This window comes from Balaenoptera ricei, chromosome 11, assembly GCF_028023285.1.
Source record: "Balaenoptera ricei isolate mBalRic1 chromosome 11, mBalRic1.hap2, whole genome shotgun sequence".
NCBI lineage: Eukaryota > Metazoa > Chordata > Mammalia > Artiodactyla > Balaenopteridae > Balaenoptera > Balaenoptera ricei.
The window spans coordinates 102,892,790-102,910,276 of record NC_082649.1 but is presented as its reverse complement, the minus strand read 5'-3'; the positions used below and the strand labels follow the sequence as shown (position 1 = coordinate 102,910,276).

The window sequence follows — 17,487 nt, the reverse complement described above, 5'->3', positions numbered from 1 at the left end:
CCTAGGAATCACCACTCTACTTTCTATCTCTATGAATTTGACTACTTTCAATACTTCATATAAGTGAAATCATACAATAGTCGTCTTTTTGTGACTGGCTTATTTCACTTAGCATAATGTCCTCAAAGTTCATCTGTGTTGTAGCATGTGCCAGAATTTCCTCATTTTAAAAAGCTGAATAATATTCCATTGAATGCATATACCACATTTTGCTTATCCATTTATCTGTACATGGACACTTGGGTTGCTTCCACCCCTTGAGTATTATGAACAATGCCGCTGTAAATGTGTGTACAAATCTCTCTTTGAGGCACTGCTTTCAACTCTTTTGTGTATATCCCCAGAAGTGGAATTGCTGGATCATATGGTAATTCTAGTTTAATTTTTTAAGGAACCACAATCCTGTTTTTCATAGCATTTGTGCCATTTTATATTCCCACCAGCAGTGCACAAGGGTTCCAATTTCTCTGCATCCTCACCAACACTTGTTATTTTCTGGGGTGTGTTTTTTTGGTTTTGTTTTTTGCTTTTGTTTGTTTTTTGATAGTAGCCATCCTAATGGGTATGAGATGGTATCTCGTAGTTTTGATTTTTATTTCCCCAATGATTAGTGATGTTGAACAGGCTTTCATGCGCTTATTGGCCATTTGTGTATTTTCTTTGGAGAAATGTCTATTCAAATCTTCTGCCCATTTTTTAGTCAGGTTGAGTTTTTTTTTAATGTTGTTGAGTTTTAGAAGTTCTTTATATAACCCGGAAATTAATGCCTTATCAGATACATGATTTGCAGATGTTTTCTCTCATTCTGTAGGTTGCCTTTTTACTCTGTTGATATTGTCTTTCGATGCGCAAATTTTAAGTTTTTATGAAGTTCAAGTTGTGTGGTTTTTTTCTTTTGTTGCCTGTGCCTTTTGTGTCATATTCATGAAATAATTGCCAAATCCAGTGTGTGATACTTTTCTCCTATGTTTTCTGAGAGTTTTATAGTTTCAGGTCTTAGACTTAGGTCTTTGATCCATTTTGAGTTAATTTTTGTGTATGGTGTGAGGTAAGAGTCCAGCTTCATTCTTTTGCATGTGAATATCCAGTTTTCCTAGTACTGTTTGTTGAAAAGAATGTCTTTTCCCCATTGAATGGTCTTGGCTCCCTTGTCAAAAAATCATAACCTTATATGCAATGATTTATTTCTGGAATCTTTTTTCCTTTGGTCTGTATGTGTGTCTTTATGCCAGTACGACAGTTTTGTCACTATAGCTTTGTAGCACGTCTTGAAATCAGGAAGTGTGAGTCCTCCAGCTTTGTTCTTTATCAAGGTAGTTTTGTCTATTTGGGATCCCTTGAGATTCCATACAATGTTCAGGATGGATTTTTCTATTTCTGCAAAAAAAAAAAAAAAAAAAAAATCATTGAAATTTTGATAGGAATTGCATTGAACCTATAAATCACTTTGGGAAATATTGACATCCTAGCAATATTAAGTCTTCCAATCCCATGAACATGAAAAAGTTTTCCATTTATTCTTTAATTCCTCTTAGCAATGTTTTGTAGTTTTTAAGGTACAAATCTTTTACCTTTTACTTCTTTTCCAATTTGGATGCCTTTTCTTTCTTCTGCTTGCCTAATTCCTCTGGCTAGAACTTCTAGTACAATGTTGAGTAGAGGTGGTGAAAGCAGGCATCCTTGCTTTTGTTCCTTATCTTAAAGGAAAAGCTTGCCGTCTTTCACTACTGACTATGATGTTTACTGTGGGTTTTTCATACATGGCTTTTATTATGTTGAGATAGTCTCCTATCCTAATTCCTTGAGTGTTTTATCATGAAAGGGTGATAAATTTTGTCAAATGCCTTTTCTCCTTCTATTGAGATGATATTGTGGGGGTTTTTCCTTCATTCTGTTAATGCAGTGTATTACAGTGGTAGATTTTTATGTGTTGATTCATCCTTGCATTTCAGGAATAAGTCCCACTTGGTCATGGAGTATAGTCTTTTTAATATGCTGCTGATACAAGTTTGCTAGTATTTTGCTGAGGATTCTTGTATCAGAGTTCATGAGGGATATTGGTCTGTAGTTTTCTTGTAGTGTGTTTGCCTGGCTTTGGTATCAGGGTAATGCTGGCCTCAAATGAGTTTGGAAGTGTTCCTTACTCTTCAGTATTTTGGCATACTTTGAGAATGCTTCTTTAAATGTTTAGAAGAAATGACCAGTCAAGCCTTCGGGTCCAGGGGTTTTCTTTATGGGAAGATTTTTTTTAAATTATTGATTCAGTCTCCTTAGTAGTTATAGGTCTCTTCATGTTTTCTATTTCTTCATGATTTACTTATGGTATGTTTTGTTTCTAGGAGTTTGTTCATTTTGTCTAGGTTATCCAACTTGTTGGCATACAATTAATCATTCTTACAATGTTTTATATTTCTGTAGAATTGTTAATAATGTCCTCACTTTGATTTCTGATTTCAGTAATTTGGGTCTTCTCTTTTTTTTCCTTAGTCTATCTAGCTAAAGATTTGTCAATTTTGTTGATCTTTTCAAAGAATCAATTTTTAGTTTCATTGATTTTCTGTTTTCCATATTTCTTTTTTCTCTTCTATAATCTTTATTATATCCTTTCTCCTGCCAGCTTTGGATTCAGTTTGTTCTTTTTTTATTCTAGTTGTAAAAGTTAGGTTGCTCATTTGAGATCTTTTTTTTTTTTTTAATGTAAGTACTTATAGCTCATAAATTTCCCACTTAACACCACTTTTGCAATGTCCCCTAAGTTTTGGTACGTTGTGTTTTCGTTTCCATTCATCTCTAAGTTTTTTATAATTACCCTCGTGATTTCCTCTTCGATCCATTGGCTGTTTAAGAATGTGTTGTTTAATTTCCACAGATTTGCGATTTTTGCAGTTTCCTTCTGTTGGTGATTTCTAACTTCATCCTGTTATGGTCGGAGAAGACACTTTGTATGATATCTGTCTTTTAAAATTTGTTGAGATTTAATTTGTGGCTGAACTTATGGCCTGTCCTGGAGAGTGTTCCATGTGTACTTGAGAAAAATGTGTCTTTGTTGTTTCTGAGTAGAGTGCTCTGTATAGTGTGTTCAATCTATAGAGTTAGTTTTTATTGTGTTAAGTCTTCTATTTCCTCATATATCTTCTATCTAGTGGTTCTGTCCATTACTGAGATTGGGCTGTTGAAGTCTCCAATTATTATTGCAGAACTGTCCATGTCTTCCTTAAGTTCTATCAGTTTGGGCTTCACATATTTTTCTGGTTATTAGGTGTGTAAATGTTTGTGATTGTTGTATCTTCTTGCTGTGTTGATCCTCTTATTAGTATCCTTCTTTGTGTCTTACAACCTTTTAAAATTTAAAGTCTATTTTGTTTGATTTTAGTACAGCTACCTCTGCTGTCTTCTGGTTTCTATTCGCATGGACTTTTTCCTTTCATTTTCAGTCTATTTGTATCTTTGGTTCTAAAGTGAGTCTCTTATAGGCAGCATACAGTTGGAACAGAGTTTCTCTATAATATTCTGCCGTTATCTCTTTATTAGAGAGTTTAATCCATTTGCATTTAAATATTTACTGATGAGGAGGGACTTCTGTCATTTTGCTCTTCATTTTATATATGCCTTACAGCTTTTTCTATCCTTCATTTCCTGCATTCCTGTCTTCTTTTATGTTTAGTTGATTTTTTTGGTATTGAAATGTTTAAATCATTTCTCATTTTTTTGGTATATATTCTATAGCTATTTTCTTCATGGTTACCATGGGGATTACATATAACATCCTAAAGTTACAGATTCACTCTAGTTTGAATTTATACCAACTTAACTTCAATCACATAGAAAAACATTCTTGCTTTACAACTCTGTCCCCACCCCTTTCAGTTGTTGTTGTCACAGATTACATCTTTATACATTGTGTGCCCAAAAACATAAGCTAATAATTCTTTTAAATACATTAGTCTCCTATGTAGAAAACAAGAGTTAAAGTCACAACAATACTAGCTCTTACTTACACTGATAAGGGTTTTTTTTTTTCTTTAAATGTATTTGTAGAAAATAAAAAGTATAGTTGTAAACCATCACTACAATAATACTAGCTTTTATAATTGCCCATGTATTTACCTGTATTGAAATCTTTATTTCTCCAATGTCCTAGTGTTTTTTCCTTTCACCTTGCAGGACTCCCTTGAGCATTTCTAGCAGGGCGAGGCTAGTGGTCACAAATTCCCTTACCTTTTGTTTATCTGGGAATGTCTTGGTTTCTCCCTCAGTTTTAAAAATATTTATTTATTTATCTATTTATTTTAATTGAGGTATAGTTGATTTACAATGTTGTGTTTCTGGCATACAGCAGAGTGATTCAGTTTTTTATATATGTATTCTTTTTCATATTCTTTTCCATTATGGTTTATTACAGCATATTGAATATAGTTCCCTGTGCTATACAAAAGGACCTTGTTGTTTATCTATTTTATATATGTAAATATATGTGGTATATATATGTGTGTGTATAGTTTGCGATAAAAGAAATTTTCACATACTGAGATAACAGGGAAGTCATTCTGGCTTATGCATGAGTTAACTCGAATTTTATGCTAACTAAAATAGCCTGTTTGTGGCCTATCAAACATACATTGTACATCTGCTTTAATTATTAAAGAAAAGGGCACACTGACCAGAAGTAAAGAATGTCCATGTTAAAAATAAAGATTCCGGGCTTCCCTGGTGGCGCAGTGGTTGAGAATCTGCCTGCTAACGCAGGGGACACGGGTTCGAGCCCTGGTCTGGGAAGATCCCACATGCCGCGGAGCAGCTGGGCCCGTGAGCCACAGCTACTGAGCCTGCGCGTCTGGAGCCTGTGCTCCACAACGGGAGGGGCCGCGATAGTGAGAGGCCCGCGCACCGTGATGAAGAGTGGCCCCCGCTTGCCGCCAACTAGAGAAAGCCCTCGCACAGAAACGAAGACCCAACATAGCAATCAATCAATAAATAAATCTTTAAAAAAAAAAAAAAAAAAAAAATAAAGATTCCTCTCTTCCTGAGGCGCCAATGCTGGGCCTTCTTTGATGATAAAACTCCCTTCCCAGGTGCCAAGGCCATGCTGACTTACTGATCTCTGATCTTTGTGGGGTTTTTTGTTTTTAAACCTTGAAGAAATGTAATGTTCTTTGTTCTGACAAGATATAAAACTGCTGGAAACCATGCTTCTCCAGAGGAGCTTCTCAGAGTAATCTGGGAAGCTGGCTTCTGGGCTTGTCCTTAGTTTGGCTCAAATAAAACTCTTCTTACTATAGATTCTTTATTGATTATTTTCATTGACACTTGTATCTGCTAATCCCAAACTCCTAATTTATCCCCTTCCCCTTTGGTCACCATAAGTCTGTCTTCTATGTCTGTGAGTCTGCTTCTGTTTTGTAAATAAGTTCATTTGTATCATTTTTTTAAAGATTCCACATATAAGTGATATCATATGCTATTTCTCTTTCTCTTTCTCACTTACTTCACTTAGTATGATAATCTCTAGGTCCATCCATGTTGCTGCAAATGGCATTATTTCATTCTTTTTTATGGCTGAGTTGTATTCCACTATATATATATACTGCATCTTCTTTATCCATTCATCTGTCGATGTACATTTAGGTTGCTTCCATGTCTTGGCTATTGTAAATAGTGTTGATGTGAACATTGGGGTGATGTTTCTTTTCGAATTAGAGTTTTCACCAGATACATGCCTAGCAGTGTGGTTGCTGGATCATATGGCAACTCTTTATTTTAGTTTTTTAACAAACCTCCATGCTGTTTTCCACAGTAGCTGCACCAATTTACATTCCCACCAACACTGTAGGAGGGTTCTCTTTTCTCCACACCCTCTCCAGCATTTATTATTTGTAGACCTTTTTTTAAAATTTTATTTATTTTTATTTTTGGTTGCGTTGGGTCTTTGTTGCTGCCCAGGGACTTTCTCTAGTTGCGGCGAGCGGGGGCTACTCTTCATTGCGGTGCGCAGGCTTCTCATTGCAGTGGCTTCTCTTGTGGAGCACGGGCTCTAGGCACGTGGGCTCAGCAGTTGTGGCTTGCAGACTCTAGAGCACAGGCTCAGTAGTTGTGGCGCACAGGCTTAGTTGCTCCGAGGCATGTGGGATCTTCCCGGACCAGGCCTCGAACCCCTGTCCCCTGCATTGGCAGGCAGATTCTTAACCAGTGTGCCACCAGGGAAGCCCTATTTATAGACTTTTTAATGATGACCATTCTGACTAGTGTGAGGTGATACCTCATTATAGTTTTGATTTGCATTTCTCTAATAATTAGCGATGTTGAGCATCTTTTCATGTGCCTATTGGCCAACTGTATGGTCTTCTTTGGAGAAATATCTGTTTAGGTCTTCTGCCCATTTTTTGATTGGGTTGTTTGCCTTTTACTGTTATTGAGTTGTATGAGCTGTTGGTATATTTTGGAAATTAAGCCCTTGTCAGTCACATCATTTGCAAGTATTTTCTCCCAGTCCACAGGTTGTCTTTTTGTTTTGTTTATGGTATACTTTGCTGTGCAAAAGCTTATAAGTTTTATTTTTGTTTTTATTTCTGTTGTCTTGGGAGACTGACCTAAGAAAACGTTGCTACGATTTATGTCAGAGAATGTTTTGCCTATGTTCTTTTCTAGGAGTTTTATGGTGTCATGTCTTATATATGTCTTTAAGCCATTTTGAGTTTATTTTTGTGTAGGGTGTGAGGGAGTGTTCTAACTTTGTTGAGTTACATGCGGCTGCCCAGCTTTCCCAACACCACTTGGTGAAGAGTCTTTTCTTCATTGTGTATTCTTGCCTCCTTTGTCGAAGATTAATTGGCCGTAGGTGTGTGGGTTTATTTCTGGTTGATCCATATGTCTGTATTTGTGCCAGTATCATGAGATTTTGATTACTGTAGCTTTGTAGTATTGGCTGAAATCTGGGAGGGTTATGCTTCCAGCTTTATTCTTTTTTCCTCAGGATTGCTTTGGCAGTTCTGGGTCTTTTATGGTTCCATAAAAATTATAGGAGTATTTGTTCTAGTTCTGTGAAAAATGTCATGGGTAATTTGATAAGGATTGCATTAAATCTGTAGATTGCTTTGGGTAGTGTGGCCATTTTAACAATATTAATTCTTCCAATCCGAGAACATGGGATATCTTTCCATTTCTTTGTATTATCTTCGAATTCCTTTATCAGTGTTTTATAGTTCTCAGCATGTAAGTCTTTCACCTCCTTGGTCAGGTTTATTCCTAAGTATTTTACTTTTTAATGCGATTTTTAAAGGTTTTTGTTTTTTTTTTTTTACTTTCCCTTTCTAATATTTCATTGCTAGTGTAAAGAAATGCAACTGATTTATGTATGTTAACCTTGTATCCTGCTACCTTGCTGAATCCACTTATCACTTCTAGTAGTTTTTTTTTTTTTTTCTTCTAGTAGTTTTTATGTGGAGTCTTGAGGGTCTTCTGTATCTTAGTATCATGTCATCTGCATATAATGACCATTTTACCTCTTCCTTCCAATTTGGATACCTTTTATTTCTTTTTCTTGTCTGATTGTTGTGGCTAGGACTTCCAAAACTTGTTGAATAGAGGTGGTAAGAGTGGGCATCCTTGCCTTGTTCCAGATTTTAGCAGGAAGGCTTTCAGCTTTTCACCATTGAGTATTATGTCGGCTGTGGGTTTGTCATAAGTAGCTTTTATTATGTTGAGGTATGTTCCCTCTATACCTACGTTGGCAAGAGTTTTTATTATGAATGGATGTTGAATTTTTCAAATGCTTTTTCTGCATCTATTGAGATGATCGTGTGGTTTTGTCTTTTCTTTTGTTGATGTGGTGTATCACATTGATTCATTTGTGTATGTTGAACCATTCTTGTGACCCTGGGATGAATCCAACTTGGTTGTGGTGTATGATCTTTTTTTATGTATTGTTGGATTCAGTTGCTAATATTTTGTTGAGAATTTTTGCATCTGTATTCATCAAAGATATTGGCCTGTAATTTTCTTTTTTGGTGGTGTCTTTGTCTGGTTTTGACATCAGGGTGAGGTGGCTTTCTAGAACGACTTTGGGAGTGCTCCCTCCTCTTCACTCTTTTGGAAGAGTTTGAGAAGGATTGGTGTTAGTTCTTTTAATGTTTTGTAGAATTCTCCAGTGAAGCCATCTGGTCTTGGACTTTTGTTTGCAGAGAGTTTTTTAAATTACGGATTCTATTTCATGTCTAGTAATCAGTCTGTTCAAATTATTTCTTCTCGATTCAGTTTTGGTGGGCTGTATGTTTCTAGAAACTTGTCCATTTCTTCTAGGTTGTCCAATTTGTTGACATATAATTGTATTTATGGTTTTTTTGTATTTCTGTGGTATCAGTTGTTACTTGTCCTCTTTCATTTATTTTGTTTATTGGGTCCTCTCTCTTTTCTTTAGGGTGAGCCTGGCTAGAGGTTTGTAGATTTTGTTTACCCTTTCAAAAACCCAGCTCTTGGTTTGATTGTTCTTTTTCTGTTGTTTTTTTAAATCTCTATTTATTTCCTCTCTGGTCTTTATTATTTTGTTCCTTCTGCTGACTTAAGGTTTTGTTTGTTCTCCTTTTTCTCATTCTTTTAGATGGCAGGTTAGGATGCTTATTTGAGATTTTTCTTGTTTTTTGAGGGAAGCCTGTATTGCTTTGAATTTCCCTCTAAAGAGTTTTTGCTGCATCCCATAGATTTTGTATGGTTGTATTTTCATTGTCATTTATTTCAAGGTATGTTCTGATTTCATCGTTGACCTATTGATTTTTTAGTAGCATGTTGTTTAGTCTCCATGTAATCGTTTTTTTTTCTCATTTCTCTTTCTGTGGTTGATTTCTAGTTTCATGCTGCCATTGTGGTCAGAAAAGATGCTTGAAATGATTTCTGTCCTCTTAAATTTGTTGAGACTTGTTTTGTGTCCTAGTATGTGGTCTATCCTAGAGAAAGTTCCATGTGCACTTGAAAAGAATATGTATTCTGGGTTTTTTTCATGTAATGTCCTGAAAGTATCAATTAAGTCTAACTGTTCTATTGTGTCATTTAGGATCTCTGTTGCCTTATTGATTTTCTGTCTGGACGATCTGTCCATTGATGTCAGTGAGGTGTTAAATTTTCCTACTATTACTGTGTTCTCATCAGTGTCTCCATTTATATCTGTTAGTATTTGTTTTATGTATATAGGTGCTCCTATATTGGGTGCCTATGTTAATGAGTGTAATAGCCTCTTCTTGTATTGATCCTTTTATCATTATGTAGTGTCCTTCTTTGTCTTTCTTTATGGATTTTGTTTTAAAGTCTGTTTTGTCTCGTATGAGTATTGCTGCCCCTGCTTTCTTCTCATTTCCGTTTGCACGAAATATCTTTTTCCATCCCTTCACTTTCAATCTATGTGTGTTCTTCACTCTAAAGGGTTCCTTGTAGGCAGCATACTGTAGGCTCTTATTTTATTATCCGGTCTACCACTCTATGTCATTTGATGGGGGCATATAATCCATTGACATTTAAGGTAATTATTCTTTTTTTAAATGATTATTTATTTATTTATTTATTTATGGCTGTGTTGGGTCTTAATTTCTGTGCGAGGGCTTTCTCCAGTTTCGGCAAGCGGGGGCCACTCTTCATCGCGGTGCGCGAGCCTCTCACTATCGCGGCCTCTCTTGTTGCGGAGCACAGGCTCCAGACGCACAGGCTCAGTAATTGTGGCTCATGGGCTTAGCTGCTCCATGGCACGTGGGATCTTCCCAGACCAGGGCTTGAACCCATGTCCCCTGCATTGGCAGGCAGATTCTCAACCACTGCGCCACGAGGGAAGCCCTGGTAATTATTAATAGATATATATTTATTGCCATTGTAAATGTTTTCCAGTTGATTTTATATTTTTTCTTTGTTCCTTTTTTTTGTTTTTCCTTTTGTGGTTTGATGGTTTTCTTTTATATTATGCTTGTGTTTTCTTCTTTTTGGTTTTTGTGAATAATGTTTTTGATTTGTGGTTTACCTGTTTTTCAGGTATGCTAACCTGTTACTGTATCTACTTGCTTTAGACTGGTTGTCATATAGACTCCAAATACATTCTTAAAAAAAAAAAAAAATCTACAATTTCTTACTCCGTTCCCCACACTTTATGATTTTTATGTCCTCTTTTATATCTTCATGTTTATGCTTTTGCTGTTCATTGTAGTTATCACTTTCACCGAAAAAAATTTTTTTTTAATTTTTTAATCTGCATACTGGCTTATTTAAGTGATCTATTTTCCAATTAAGTTTTTTTAAAAGTAAGTTATTTATTTATTATTTATTTATTTTTGGCTGTGTTGGGTCTTCATTGCTGTAGATGGGCTTTCTCTAGTTGCAGCAAGTGGGGGGTACTCTTTGTTGCGGTGCGTGGGCTTATTGCAGTGGCTTCTCTCGTTAAGGAGCATGGGCTCTAGGCACGTGGGCTTTGGTAGTTGCGGCATGCGGGCTTTGGTAGTTGCGGCATGCGGACTCCAGAGCGCAGGCTCAGTAGTGTTGGCACACGGGCTTAGTTGCTCTGTGGCATATGGAGTCTTCCTGGACCAGGCTCGAACCCCTGTTCCCTGCATTGGCAAGCGGATTCTTAACCACTGCGCCACCAGGGAAGGCCCCAATTGTGGTTTTTTTTTCTTTCCTATAGATTCTTGCTGCTGCTGCTTTTTTTTTTTTTTTTTTTTGGCTTTTTTCTTATTTAGAGAAGATTTTTTAATATTTCTTTTAGGTTAAAAGTTTAGTATTGCCATATTCTTTTAGTTTTTGCTTGTCTGAGAAATTCTTTGACTCTCCTTCTATTCTAATGATAATCTTGCTGTGTAGAGTATCCTAGGTTGCAGGTTTTTCCCTTTTAGGACTTAGAATTTATCTTGCCACTCCCTTCTGGCCTGTAGCATTTCTGTAGAGAAATCAGCAGATAGCCTTATGGGGGTTCCCTTATAAAATTAACTCTGTTTTTCTCTTGCTGCCTTTAGAATCCTCTCTTTATCTTTAACTTTTGCCATTTTAATTATAAACTCCCTCACTTTTTTTTTTTTAATAGATTGAGAAACTGATTGGAAATTGAATGCAAACTAAGACCACTTGACTGTTACTGAAATGAATAGCCCAGTTTGCTTTTTTTTTTTTTAAAGAAATTCACGTTCTTTTATTTATTTATTTATTTATTTATGACTGTGTTGAGTCTTCGTTTCTGTGCGAGGGCTTTCTGTAGTTGCGGCAAGTGGGGACCACTCTTCATCGCGGTGCGCGGGCCTCTCACCATCGCGGCCTCTCTTGTTGTGGAGCACAGGCTCCAGACGTGCAGGCTCAGTAATTGTGGCTCACGGGCCCAGTTGCTCCATGGCATGTGGGATCTTCCCAGACCAGGGCTCGAACCCGTGTCCCCTGCATTGGCAGGCAGATTCTCAACCACTGCGCCACCAGGGAAGCCCAACTCCCTCACTTTTGAAGGACAGTTTCGCCAGGCATAGTATTTTGGGTTGACAGGTTTCTTTTCTTTGAGCACTTTGACTGTATTGGCCAACTGCCTTCTGGCCTCCAAAGTTTCTCATGAGAAATCTAATTGCAGGTCCTTCGTATGTGATAATTTGCTTCTCTCTTACTGTTTTCAAGATGTTCTCTTCTTGTCTTTTGAAAGTTTGATTATAATGTCTTGATTTCGGTCTCTTTGAGTTCCTATTACTTGGAGTTTGGTGAGCTTGGATGTTTATGTTCATGTCTTTGATCAAATTTGGGAAGTTTTCAGACATTATTTCTTCAGATATTCTTTGCTCACTCCCCTTTTTGTCCTCCAGGCTCCCACAATGCTATGTTGGTCTACTTTTTGGTATCCTGTAGGCCTCATAGGCACTGGTCAGTTTTCTTCAATCTTTTTTCTTTCTGTTCCTCAGACTCACTAATTTCTATCAAGGTAACTGATTCATCTGCTTGTTCAAATCTTCCTTTGAATCCTTTCAGTGAATTTTTCATTTCAGTTATTGTAGTTTTCAGCTCCAAAAAATTTTTTTTGGTTTCTTTCTAGGTTTTCTATCTGTTTATTGGTATTTCCATTTTGTTCATACATCGTCTTCTGAGTTTTCCAGAAGTCTTCCTTTAGTTCAGTCTTTGTCTAATACATTTGACATGAGATCTTTTTCAGGGATAACTTATGTTGATTTTTTTTTTCCTTTGAATGGATCATAATTTTTTGTTTCTTTGTATGCCGTGTGGTTTTGTTGTTGTTGTTGAAACAACATTTGAATCTGGACATTTAAATCTAATAATGTGGTAACTCTGGAAGTCAGATTCTCTCCTTTTCCAAATATTTACTGTTTTTTGTTACTTTGTTGTTTTTGTTGTAAGCTGTTTCTCTTCCAAGGAGCATCCTGACATGTAAACTTAAGGTCTTTTCTAGGGTCTTTTCTAAACCTGTGCCTTTCTCTGAGCATGTGTATTTACTTTCTAACTGTCCCTGTATATGCAGTTAGTTTTGAATGTCCTTGTCTTTAATGTCTGGTTCCCAATAGAGGATAAAGAGAAAAATGGGGAGGCGGGGGAAGCAATCCAGTCTTTTAAGTCCCCTGGAAATCACTTCAGCAGAAACGGAGGGGCTTGCAACAGGAGGAGGAAGTACAAAGACCATGGGTACCCCTTCTTTGTCTGCACCTCTGGGATCAGAGGAAGCAATCAGTGATTGGAGCACAGATCCCCAGTATTTGGAGGACAAGGGCCCTTTTTGCCCGCCCTGGCTCCCACAGGCTGTGTGCAAGCTGCTTCTGGAACATGTGCACAGCTGCCTGTTATAGGGTAGAGGTGGGGAATGGGTAGCTGCTGCTACTGTGCTAGGAACTGGAGTTGACCAAAATTAACTGCAGTTTATGGTCCAAGCCTTCCCCTGGAAATTGCAAGCCTCCAGTAGACTCCTGAGTTTCAAAATAGTTACATCAGACAGATTCCACCAGTGCAGTTGTGGTCTAGGTAGGGAAAGAGATTCCTGGTGTTTCCTACTCCACCATCTTCCCAGAATTCTCTCTTGAGTTAATTGTTTTCCATATAGTAGGAGGGAGGGGTCCAGTTTCATTCTTCTATGTTGTGTCCAGTTGTTCCATCACCATTTGTTGAAAATACTGTTCTTTCCCAATTGAATTGCCATGCCACTTTTGTCAAAAGTCATCTGACCACATATGGGAGGGTTTATTTCTGGGGTCTTTGTTCTGTTTTGTTGGTCATTGTGTCTGTTTTTATGCCATTGCCAACAGTTTTGATTACTGTAGCTTTATAATAAGTTTTGAAGCCAGGAAGTGTGAGTCCTCCAACTTTGTTCTTTTTCAGGATTGTTTGGCTATTCTGGGTCCCTTGCATTTCCATGAATTTTAGGATGAGCTTGTCAATTTATGCAATGTAGGCAGCTAGAATTTTGATAGCAACTATATTAAATCTGTTGATCAATTTGTGTAGTATTGTCATCTTAACAACAATATTAAATCTTCTGATCCATGAACACAGATGTCATCTAGGTCTTCTTTAATTTCTTTCAACAATGTTTTGTAGTTTTCAGTATACAAATACTACACTTTTGTTAAATTTATTCCTAAGTATTTTCTTGTGTTTGATGCTATGGTCAGTGGGATTGTTTCTTTAATTTTATTTTCTGATTGCTCTTTGCTAACTTATAGAAAGATAACTTATTTTTATATGTTGATCTTGTATTCTGCAACCTTGAAACTCATTTACTAGCGCTAATAGTTTTTCTGTGGTTTCTTTCGGATTTTCTGTGTACAAGATCGTATCATCTGCAAGTAGAGATAGTTTTCCTTCTTTCCAAATCTGGCTGCTTTTGTTTATTTTTCTTTCCTAATTGCCCTGTCTAGAACTTCCAGTACAGTATCAAGTAGACATGGTGAAAGCAGACATCTTTGTCTTGTTCCTGATCTTAGGAGAAAGCTTTCAGTCTTCTATCACTAAGTATTATGTTAGCTGTATTTTATAGATACTCATTATCAGATTGATAGAATATCAGTACTCTATTCTTTTTTTTTAAATTTATTTATTTTATTTTTGGTTGCATTGGGTCTTTGCTGCTGCATGCAGGCTTTCTCTAGTTGCGGTGAGCGGGGGCTACCCTTCGTTGCCATGCACAGGCTTCTCATTTCAGTGCCTTCTCTTGTTGCAGAGCACGGGCTCTAGGCATGCGGGCTTCAGTAGCTGTGGTGCACAGGCTTCAGTAGTTGTGGCGCACGGGCTTAGTTGCTCTGCAGCATGTGGGATCTTCCCAGACCAGGGCTCAAACCCGTGTCCCCTGCATTGGCAGGTGGATTCTTAACCACTGTGCCACCAGGTAAGCCCAGTACTTCTGTTCTTATTTTGTTGAGTGTTTTTATCATGAAAGAGTGTTGAATTTTGTCAAGTGCTTCCTCTGTACGTTGAGATGATCATTTGGCTTTTGTCCTCTGTTTTTGGGTGTGTTACATTGTTTGATTCATATGCTGAGCCAACCTTGCATTCCTGGGATAAATCCCACTTAGTCATAGTGTATGATTCCTTATATGCTTCTGGATTCATTTTGCTAGGGTTTTGTTGCAGATTGTTGCATCTATATTCATAAGGAATATTGATCTGTAGTTTTCTTGTGGTGTCTGTCTGGTTTTGGTATCAGGTAATACCAACCTCATAGAATGACTTGGGAAGTGTTGCTTCCTCCTCCTCCTCTTCTTCTCCTTCTTTTTCCTTTTTTTGTTTTTTGTTTTTTTGTTTTTTTGAAGTTTGAAAAGCATTGGTTCATGATATACTTTTATTCAAGGAAAAATAATATCTGCTCACTTCAGGTGCCCAAGTGACCATTCAGAACCTTGAAACTTGACTTTAGTGGGTATTGACCTTGTGTTATTGATGAGCTTTTTCCGATTTTATCACAGTGAGGATGGGAGGTTGCCAGACTCTTTCACAAGTATTAATCCCAGTAGTTTCGAGTGTAATTCTGGTTGTTTGCCATCTTCAACAGTATTGTGAGAGCCTGTCTTCTGGAAACTGTCATCTTAAAGGAGTGCTTTATAGCTGGCTTTAGAGACAGTGAAAAAAATTCAAAGATGATCTCTAAGAAGTTATTTTGGTAGCTTTTTATTTTATTGATGCTGTGCAGAGCAGACCTGAAAATACCTTTCATTTTTTCTTGCATTTTCAACATTAGAAAGAGCTTTTTTTTTTTTTTTAGAAACAGCTATTTTAGCTGTTTCTCAGGATCATTCTGTGGAAATATCTCATTGATTCCTTTGTCATCGAAAACTATACAATTTTATCACTCAAAGCCACAGTGAAAGCAAGAGGCATGGTCCTCAAACCACCACTGGGCATCTTTCTGAGCCCCCTTGTGATCCAGCCCGCTTCTCACCCACAGGTACCACGTACACAGACTTCTCGGCCGGAATCTCCAGGGATGACCAGCCCCTCCCCGCGCATCCAGATAATCTCCACTGATTCTGCGGTAGCCTCACCTCAGCGCATTCAGGTACCTGCACCAGTCCCACTTGGTTCCAGCCACCTGCCTGAGGGCAGACCTACCTTCCCTGAATCGTTTCCGAAAACAAACCTGCCTAAGGGTTTCACTAAGGAGCTGTGCTTCTTAGGCATCAAGTATAGTACACAATCTCATTTATTTTTTAAAAGATAAAAGAAGAAAGATTTTACATTTACTAAGCTGACTTACTTTTAATCTAAAAGTCTGAACTGTCACTTCAAACTATTGGAATGAAGTACCATTTATTACTTATGTGCTTCAAAATTGAGAGGTAGTGTGTCTTAGTAGTTAAGAGTATGGACCTCCACTTGAAGTCAAATCCAATGCCCCATTTTATAGCTTTTCTAATGTCTCACTTTTTTCATTTAGAAAATGTACATAATAGTAGTACTTACCTCATAAGGTTATTAGAAAGAATCAGTGAATATTGCTTGTAAAATGCTTGAAACGGTGCTTGGCACATAATAACATTTGGTATGTACTAATTATCTATAATAACTATTATTGCCAGTATTGTTGTTATTGTTAACTAATTGATGATATTCACTTACGGGAAGTTTAGTCTTCCCAGGGCTCTGAACCTGCCTCTTTCCCACTGAACAAAGAGAAGGTACATGTATCGAAATCATGATCAACAAGCAAAAAGAAGGGAAAATTATCGATGACACACATACATTAAAGAATCATAGTTATCTCAAAAGGCTGAATCAAAAGGCCAAACCAAAGCACATGAACAGAAATGAACGGCAGAAAAAACGCTAGTTGTGTAACGTAAGTTTGAGAGAATAGCAGGTGGACAGGTATTTGAGTGAATAAGTAAAGGATTGCTTTCATTTACAGTTTCTTTATTTTAAAAACCAGTATAAGTGAGTAGTATGCTGTAATAACTAGATGACTTCCATAGTGTTCACCCATTCTTAAAAGTGATTTTATGGATTACTATAAACTAAGCATAGAAGAGTTCTAATAAGTAAAGTGAAATGAGTTGCTAAAAATTATATTTCCATCATGTCTGTATTACATATTATTTTATCATAAATACCAAAGTTCATATACTTATTTTCTTAACTTCACACCAAGTAGGAAGCACATATCTGAGTGTCTAGAAATTCAGAAGGAATTGGTCCAACATTAATGAGATTTTACTATTCCTCAGAATTAGAAACTTGATACAGCTAAGTTATTTTTTTCTCTTTTGCTTTGTTCTTACTTGCTGATTGTGACTTGAAAATGAGTCCTTTATAGTTTTATGTAGCAGGTGTTAGGATCCTGCCTACATAACTCTCCCAACTCTAACTAACTAGGAACTAACTTTGTACATTTAACCATGGATGTTATATTATGGTTTCACAACCACCTGAGGGCAGATGAGAACATAGAAAGTTCTTCTAGAAAACTCCGTTGGTAGCTAGTTTGTGTTTTAAGAGAGGGTATACAGCCCCCTGTATTGGTATAAGAAGGATCTTTCTGTTTTCCTGAGGGGTATTCAGGCATCCCATTCTGTACAGTGGGGCTGTTCCCATGCCCTGGTGCTTGGCCCATGGTTCCACCACTGTCCTAGCTAGAATGCAGTAAGATTCTTGAGCAGCAGTCTTGTAGAATAGATCTTTGGTGTTGAGCTTTCAGTTTCTCTAGGGAAGATAACCCATTAGCATGAGTTTTATGTAAAGTTAGTATAGTTGAAAATCTTTTCATTGTGCGCTGTCAATAAAATTAGCCATACCTCGGGACGTCCCTGGCGGTCCAATGGTTAAGACTCCATGCTTCCACTGCAGCGGACACGAGTTCGATCCTTGGTTGGGGAACTAAGATCCTGCATGCTGTGCTGTGGGGCACAAAAAAAAAAAAGGGACCTACCTCGGTGCAACAGAGCTGACTGTTTTTCAAGGTTTGGTTTTTTAAAGGAAGGTTATTGGTCATAGGTTGGTTTCTGGGTTCTTGATGTTGGTGCTGATGGCTTTGATGAAGTTTTCATTTCTAGCCCTGAC

At 37.3% G+C, this 17,487-nt stretch overlaps 1 protein-coding gene across 2 annotated transcripts in view; it reads left to right on the top strand.

The window, feature by feature from the left end:
* NR2C2 (nuclear receptor subfamily 2 group C member 2) overlaps nt 1-17,487 on the top strand; it is an 83,825-nt gene that overhangs the window by 35,832 nt on the left and 30,506 nt on the right. For both annotated transcript variants that reach the window (XM_059940445.1, XM_059940444.1), the window contains one exon: nt 15,380-15,490. In XM_059940445.1, coding sequence (XP_059796428.1) covers nt 15,419-15,490 — 72 coding nt within the window. In that variant the 5' untranslated portion in view covers nt 15,380-15,418. The remainder of the gene's footprint in view (nt 1-15,379; nt 15,491-17,487) is intronic.